Source organism: Podarcis gaigeae (assembly GCF_964106915.1).
Source record: "Podarcis gaigeae genome assembly, chromosome: 10".
In the NCBI taxonomy this organism is placed as follows: domain Eukaryota; kingdom Metazoa; phylum Chordata; class Lepidosauria; order Squamata; family Lacertidae; genus Podarcis; species Podarcis gaigeae.
The window spans coordinates 48,466,942-48,475,523 of NC_139686.1; the positions used below are offsets into that span (position 1 = coordinate 48,466,942).

Consider the following 8,582-nt stretch of genomic DNA (forward strand, 5'->3'; position numbering starts at 1 on the left):
TTTGGAGAGCACCCCATTGGCTACCCTGGTACAGAGAAATGAGTTAATGGGAGAGTTTGTACAATCACCCCTCTGCTTCATAGGCTGAGATATCAACGAGCCTTTTGCCTGCACTTGCAGCCCCTTTATTCCTTCCTTCATGCGAACTGGCAAACCTACCAGGAAGTCTTCCATTTGCTACAGTTTCCCATTTCACTCAAACCAGGAAACTATGGTTAACAGCTTTAGAATAAACCATTGCTTTAATATTCTGCCTTGATCTGCAGCTGTTGAGTTTCCCAGTTCAGACAAAACAGAAAACCGTAGTTAATAGGAGACTTTCTGATTTGTTTGCTAACTCACACAAAGGAAGGAGCAAAGAGACCACATATGTGGACAGGGGAATTTTTTTTTTGTTCATATCACAATAGACATCATACGCCTAGAAGCAAGGGCTTTTCATTCAGTGCATGTTGTCTTATGGCCACAGCACACATTGCAAAATAACTGTCTGCCTGGTTGAGCAAACCTTTCCCGTGTTGACAGCCTGAGGCAGGTCTAATGCCAATTGGCATGGCTTTGCCCCTCCACCCCTGGCATAGCTCTTAGCACTTCGGCAAGCCTTTTCTTAATAACTCCCACCAAAAAGTGATGTTTGCAGACTCCTGTGGCTGAGATTCAAGAAAGGCAACTTCATATTAATAGCTGTTTACTTATACCTGTCCTGGGAAACAGTATCTTTTTGAGCAACTAGTCACTTAATAGGGGGTGGGGAAAACCCCAACTGTATAAAAATATGAGAATTCAGGGTAAAAAAAGTGATGCTATCCTGTCACTTTTGAAAATGTTTTACAGGGCCTGGTACGTGGATGGGAGGCTTCTTGTCGTAACAGTGACGTTCTGTATAATCCTTCCCTTGTGTCTTCTTAAAAATTTAGGTAAGGATAGATACCTTCTTTAGTTTGAAGTATGGTTCTTAGACTTAATATTCAGGGTGTATTCCAATCATGGAAGGCCATATTCTGTTTCAGGCATATTCCTTAGCTCCAGAATAAACTATGCACAGGGAACCTTATAATATAAGATGCCTAAGGTACAATTTGGTACTGTCTGAATACATCTGGCTGTCTGAACCTGAGACAAAATAATGTCGTTGCTTGGTATTTTCTATTTCTGAACACTGATTATGGCCAAAAAAAGATTTCTTTCCCCCTGAGGCAATGTAAATAAAGTTGGCTAGTCTTTCTCCCTCTTTCTCTCTCGCTCTTTCAAAAATACTGTTAACATATATTTTGTTCCTAAAATAAGGGAAGGTTCTGTTAAACATCACCTTTAAGAAAAGGTGACCAATTCTACATAAAGCACAGACTAGTAAACACCTCGGGACATTCATTAGTCTAAGATATTTTTAATTGACTTTGACACTCACCAAGCCTGGCTTCAGAACCCTCTTTCCACAGTTTCGCTTTTTGCCAACCCTTCACTCCTTGCTCAGTACAAGGCCTCAGCAATTCAGCTTTTAGCTGCCTGTTGCTGCCATGTCTCCAGACGACCTTTCCTTCTCCAGAAGCCAAACTAGTGCACTGAAAAATGCCCATTTGTTTTTCATGGTATATTACATGATATTTAAGTGGATTTCTCCATTCAGGGAAAACCCTATAGACTTTTCACTGTGCGTTTGAAGACAGGATAAGAATGTGACAACAAAATTGTCTTTCGCAGTCAAGAACCCTATGTAATTCCACTTGATGTTTGCTCCTTAATGAATCATATTTCCTCCCGCAAAGATTGAATTGTTTGAGTCAGGATTCTAAAAATATAAAGATATGCTATCAGAACTGCTGGTGTTACTCCTGCTTCAACATGGAGAAACATTGTGTCCTTTTGAGTGACACAAATGGTTGACAAAAATAAAAATCCAAATGAAAAGCTAACTAACAGTGCAATCCTAACCATGTCTACTCTGAATTCAGAGGTAAATGGAGTTAGGTTTACAGCAATAATAATTAACATGTAAGTGCCTTTCGGTGGCACCCCTTACACACACACACCTGCCACGTCACCCTGCTCCTGGTTATATAAATCAACCAAATAAAAAACAATTTGGTCAGCTGGTGGTGCTAACCTTCTGCCACCCATATAGCTGCTGCTTACTAAGAAGTAGAGAGGGGGTGAGGTGGAGGGGAACTTGTTCCATTATAAACGTACAGCAAGAACCAATCTGATGCTCTCATCATCAGTGTGTTTGCACCATGATGACTTCATTGCTGCCTCTTCCTCTACCTCCTGGTAAACACGGGCAACATGGGTGACAGAAGGTCAGGTCAATTCCCCTGCCAGCTGCTCCTGGCTTTGTCTGAAAGCCAGTGTCTTTGAAAAGTATTTGTGACAAAAGTGGCATAGGTATTCCCTGCATGTTATTGGAATATGTTCCATATTATTCACCAGAACTTAAAACATTTAACCTTTTAGTAATTTAATAAATGTGAATGAGTTGCTGGATAAGTTTTCCTTTGATTTTATCTCAGGGTATCTCGGCTACACCAGTGGATTTTCCCTGACTTGCATGGTATTTTTTCTCATAGTGGTAAGTTTTGATTGGTGTTTTGGTTAGAATGAAATTATTAACTTCCAGCGCCAAGCCATTTGTTTTGGATATTTTTTCAATGGCGGTCCTTTATCCCAGGTTGTATACAAGAAATTTGAAATTCCTTGTCGTCTGGATGAGAAAAATGCCACTGCACCTCTGTCTCCAAACTCTAGCATTGCCTATGTGGATACGTGCCAACCCAAGTATGTCACCATTAATTCCAAGGTATGTCTCTTTCCACACCATTTTGTCATTTTGTTCCACATGCCAGCAGCTAGACTGTGCAAGAAATCCTAGGCAAACGCAAGTTTTCCAACCAGAGCAAATTACATTTTTATCTGGGTTTTGTTTCCGAGGATGAAGAGTTCAAAGAACTGGGGAAAATTTTGACAATAATTTTGAACAGCAGATTGCATAGGAAAATATGTGCAGCCAATCAGATGTAATAATCATATTAGCAGAAACACCAACACTATAGTTTCCCTTGTATTCAAACATCATTGTATATGCTTGTTATTTAACGGGTGTTCCCAGTCCCATGAAAGCCATGTTTTTCTAGGCAGAGCTCCTAAGGTTTCAAATCATGGCAAAAACGCAGTAGGTTGTATCCAAAGGTTTCCATCCACAAACAGAAAGTCACCTTTCCTGAGAGCAAGGGAACCTTTGGATTCCGTTCCATTTCATGGGACTTTCCTCGGTCATTGCACTGCAGTGCTGGTATGCATGATATGCAACTATAAAAAAACCAGGAACCCCGCCAGAGCAAAACGTTGACAATCCCAGTTGAAGAGCACAGAAAATTCAAACTTGTATATTGGAAACGATGACGATTTTCGTAATGACATTTGGAGGGACTACGTCTCTCCCTCCTGACTCATAGTTTTGTTTTTGTTTTTCAAACAGACCGTGTATGCTTTGCCTACCATTACATTTGCATTTGTGTGCCATCCCTCGGTCCTTCCAATCTACTGTGAACTTAAAGAGTAAGAGAGAAACCATTGTTTTGTTATTAAAGCAAACTGCTTTGTCTGTAAGAGCGTTAGTACTGAGTTGCACTCTGCACTGCTAAGAGAAAAGAACTTTAATTTGAGAAACGCAGCAGGACCCGCTCATCATCTAGGAAGACTTGGCTCACCCAGGGGGTTTGAGGGTGGCAACATAACAAATATGGGGCTCTCCTTAGATCTACACAGCTGTTAGCAGAGACACAAACAGTGTGAACAGTCACTTTATACGAGGCAATGCCAGAGCGCAGCCAATAACTGGTGTCTGTCTCAAAGGCAGCTATATCTGGTACAGGAGCTAGCAGCATTGTCGATGTTATTTTCTGGAGCTTTCAATCTTATATGCTTTATACTAGCTTCCATTTTCAAAAAGAAAGAAGAATAGCTGCTAACACGGTGCTACTTACAAGAGCATTTGGAAGGCAAAAGTTTGCTGAATTCTGAGATTAGCTGAGGCCTCCTCTGTTTTTGTGAATGTGTGGACCATATAAAAACTCCTTAACCTTACATAGATTTCAGGATCATTTCAAAATGTTGATGTTCCAGGAATCTCCAGCTAGAGCTGGCACCTCTATAATTGTGCAATGTTCCTATAAGGGATGCATTTATACAAAGATAGTGGACTCTCACAGGAACTGCTTAACTGAGGCAGACTAATAAGTCATCTAGTCTGGTGGTCTGTACAGTGGCTGGCAGCCCTGCCCTGAACTGCTATTTCCTAGAAACCAAAAGTGTTAGTTATCTCTAAAACAAGAAGAGTTAGTTATTGAACCTAGCACCTTATGCAATCAAACCACATGGTCCTTTCCTTACTAGATTGGACTTGATACTCTGTTGGAGAGAGGGGGGAAATTACCACTCCCCACCCAGGAATCAAGGGCTCCCTAAATTAATTGGAGATTTGTTTTCCTGGTCTTTGCTAAATTTTAAAAACCACAATGCCATCGTTATCTCTTTTTACCTTAATTTTGTGGGTTTCAAACCTTAATTGTTGTGTTTGTTTTTAAGTAAAAGGGTCATGGTTCCTTACATATAGGGAAAGCCACCTATAAACCAGCCCTTTAATCGTTACCATCTCAAGAAGGTGGACAATGAAGTGGTATGGTGTGGGCAGTTGTTTACCCCACCCCATTCCCGTACAATGCTTCTCCTTGAGATCTCAACGGTCTTCAGACTTGTTCCTGTTAAATGGCATACATTCAAGTATAGAACCAATTATTCCTTAACTTCCCCCGTTGCCCCATCTTTTTTTTTCCCCCAGTCGTTCACAGAAGAAAATGCAGATGGTTTCAAGAATCTCTTTCTTCGCCATGTTTGTCATGTACTTCTTGACTGCTATTTTTGGCTATTTGACATTTTATGGTAAGTGACTATTTTTGGCTACTCACCTCTTGTGCTTTTCAGTACATTTAGAGAAAAAGAAACTAAAAGGTGTGTTTGTTTGTTTGTTTCTGTCTGTTTTCTGAATTTTGTAAATGGTTGAGGTGCTGCTTTCTTGTTTCCTCACTGTGCACAGAAGGTAACGTCAAAATTGAGATATCTTCTGCTTATTTGAAAGTAGCATTTCCTTGGCCCTTGACATCATACTTGCATTCCCAAGTGTTTGGAGGCAGGGAAGTACACAAACCAGAGCACTGCCCCCAGTCACTTCATTCTTAGGAGGGGGGAACATCTGCCTGGGCCCACTGGGTAGGGATGGAGCAGTTATCCTAGCTTCTTAGCAGGATGCTTGCTGTTGCTTAACGAGAAGAAAAAGGAATGAGAGATCAGTGCAGTGCAGATGCATCTTCAGAAGTGCTAGATGGGATCTGTCAGTGCATTTGCACATCACTGATCTCCTTGCAACCTCACCCCTCTCCCTTCTGGTAAGCAACTGTGGCCCACCTACCAGGAAGCAAGTGTAGCGCCTCTGCCTTCACCTGACAATCTATCTGCTTCTTCTCCCCAGCCAATTATATGAAAGGAGCAGGGAAAACCTACTATTCATACTTTAGCTTCAGGTTCTTGAGTGAGTAGGAGGGAAAGTGGAGTGACTTGGGACAATAAAGGGAGGAAAATATGTAGTAGGGAAAGTCGGGTGTCACAGGAGTCAAAGGAGAGAGAGTAGGGGAGAAAATGGAGAGAGAGAGAGAGAGAGAGAGAGAAGACATGCACACACAACTCACATCAGATCTAGTAATAATAGATCCTCTTGAAATTGCATCATAATTTCATGGGTTCTTTCTCCCCTCTCCCCAAAGGTCCACAGCACTCTCAACACTCCAATTTTGCCCCAGGAGCAAAAGCCCCTGGTGGTCCCTAGACTTCAGAATAGTCTCGTAACATTCCATTAATTTGAATACAGCAAGTGAAAACAGTTGTATTTATAAATAAAATGACTGTTTAAATTGTCCTATATCCCAAGTTAAAATAATTTCATGATTTTTTTTTTTGTAAAATGTCACTCTTTTTTGCATTGCTTGCGCTTGCAACCTGTTTGATTTAAACCACAGAGCCTAGGACTAGCCGATCAGAAGATCGGCAGTTCAAATCCCCGTGACGGGGTGAGCTCCCGTTGCTCGATCGCTGCTCCTGCCAAGCTAGCAGTTCAAAAGCATGTCAAAAGTGCAAGTAGATAAATAGGTACCACTCCGGTGGGAAGGTAAACGGTGTTTCCGTGCACTGCTCTGGTTCGCCAGAAGTGGCTTAGTCATGCTGGCCACATGACCCGGAAGCTGTACGCCGGCTCCCTTGGCCAATAAAGCGAGATAAGTGCCGCAACCCCAGAGTCGGTCACGACTGGACCTAATGGTCAGGGGTCCCTCTACCTTTACCTTTTTAACTGAAGCAAATGCTCCAAGTATTTGGGCTCTTTTCCTCTCACTTCCTCACTGCTTTCAGGCCCAGGCAGATTGGTGGTTCACACCCACACTGGACATTAGCACAACTTGGAACTGAGCTCCACTGAAATGAATGGGACTTACTCTCTGGCAAGTGTACATCAGGTTTCAGGCCGAATTTGATCTTTGCGGTTCAGTGGAGCATGAGTTAAAACGCTGTATTCGATCCAGCCTGCTTCACCGCCATCCCCGTTGCCTGCAGATTAGTCACTTGTTTGAGGTGGCTCTTGCCAAGTGACAGCTTCTATGAATTAATTGCTTAATTGCTGGAACAGTTCTCTCTTTGTCTTCCCTGCAGAAACCGTGTCGTCAGATCTGCTTCACAAGTATCAGAATAAAGATGACATCCTCATCTTGACAGTCCGTGTTGCTGTCATAGCTGCAGTCATCCTCACAGTCCCAGTGTTATTTTTCACTGTAAGTCTGAGGCTCCTGTTCACTTGGAGATGTCTTACCATTTCCTAGGAACAACTATCAGATTGCTGCATAGACTCATTTAGATTTGGTCCTGCTGGCGGTGGCCTACAGTTTAAAATCAACCCCCTGCCCCACCCCCAGAAAAAGTGCAAGTAAACAATAGCAGTGCCATGAAGTCCTGAGCCACCCCAGAGCCAGTGATCGTGGCGTGGATGTTGAAGACCCCCATAACCAGCAGTCCTAGAGTCCTCAACACCACCTCCAAGACCAGCTCTTGTCAGCTCAGACAAGGAGACTGCTGGGCAGTGAGGCAGGTGATAGACTAGCAGAATCTGTCCTGATTGCCCTTAAGTGGCTCAGAACCGCCTCTCCCCATTTGAACTGACCTGGACCCTGCAATCATCATCTGAAGCCCTTCTTTGTGTGCCTCCTCCATGAGATGTCAGGAGGGTGGCAACACAAAAACAGGCCTTTTCTTCAGTGGCTCCCCATTTGTGGAATGCTCTCCCCAGGGAGGCTTGCCTGCCACTTTTGTTACCTATCTTTAGGTGTCAGGCAGAAACATTCATCTTCTTACAGGGCTTTGGCAACGTTAAGCAATCCGTAGCCTTTTAAACTGGGGGGGGGGTATTGCTTTTGTTTGCTATTATTCTTTATATTGTTGTATTTTTTTATACTGTAAGCTTCCCTATGATCTTTGGATAAAGGGCAGCATAGAAATTTAATTTAAAAAGCAAATAAATTAATGCAGGATAGTGCCTGTGAATTCCTAAGTGGGCACTATCCCATTCCACAGTATGGGCTCAGTTAGGCAGCGGAAGGCAGAAATGTGACATATCTTGGTGCAGGAAAATGTTCATCCTTTCCTGTTGTGAGTCTGATTTGCTAAGCTCTAGGAGAGGAAGAATGAATTTCACCCTGGCAGAAGAGTAATTAATTTTGACACTAGAACAAATGATGTTAACATAAAAAGCCTGCAGCTGTAATAAATAGCATCTGGTGGAAATGCAGATAGTATGTTCTCTCTCTCTCATACTCACAAACACATTACCATGTCTAACAGTGCAATCCTAACCAAGTTTTATCAGAAGTAAATACTGTTGAATTCAAGAGCTTACTCCCAAGTAAGTGATGTTAGGATTGAAGCCTAAGTTCTCTAGAATGAATTTGGAGTCAAGCAACTCTTAAGTGCATTATACAATACCATGGAGGGAATTAGTAAGGGAAACTATGCAAATTTTGATTTCAATAGCTCTTTCCCCCCCTCTCTTTACAGGTGCGTTCTTCTATATTTGAGCTTACTAGAAAAACCAAATTTCACTTGTGCCGTCACGTTGTGGTTACGGTGATTCTTCTGGCGATCATTAACTTGTTAGTTATTTTCATACCTTCCATGAAGGATATTTTTGGAGTTGTAGGTACAGTATTCAAATTATATTTGATTAAGAAATGCCTTTTATTGTGGGTCACATCAACTAGTCTGTTATAACAAAATCTATGTGCTTGGTTTGCCACAGGGGTAACTTCTGCCAATATGCTGATTTTTATTCTCCCGTCATCACTTTATTTAAAAATCACCCACCAAGATGGATCAAAACTGATTCAGAGGATTTGGGTAAGTTTCAGAGATCAGGAGCTATCTCAAGCTTTGTCCCAGTAGCCATTCCTAAACTACGTCTATAACTAGTCCTCCAAGAGCATAAAATATTTCTG

The 8,582-nt window shown here is 42.0% G+C and overlaps 1 protein-coding gene across 2 annotated transcripts in view; it reads left to right on the forward strand.

Annotated features, from left to right (window-relative positions):
- Window positions 1-8,582, forward strand: part of SLC38A1 (solute carrier family 38 member 1) — a 41,570-nt gene that overhangs the window by 28,692 nt on the left and 4,296 nt on the right. For both annotated transcript variants that reach the window (XM_083699346.1, XM_083699347.1), the window contains 8 exons: window positions 835-917; window positions 2,508-2,566; window positions 2,666-2,794; window positions 3,473-3,552; window positions 4,835-4,935; window positions 6,751-6,869; window positions 8,146-8,287; window positions 8,387-8,484. In XM_083699346.1, the coding sequence (XP_083555472.1) occupies window positions 835-917; window positions 2,508-2,566; window positions 2,666-2,794; window positions 3,473-3,552; window positions 4,835-4,935; window positions 6,751-6,869; window positions 8,146-8,287; window positions 8,387-8,484 (811 nt within the window). The remainder of the gene's footprint in view (window positions 1-834; window positions 918-2,507; window positions 2,567-2,665; window positions 2,795-3,472; window positions 3,553-4,834; window positions 4,936-6,750; window positions 6,870-8,145; window positions 8,288-8,386; window positions 8,485-8,582) is intronic.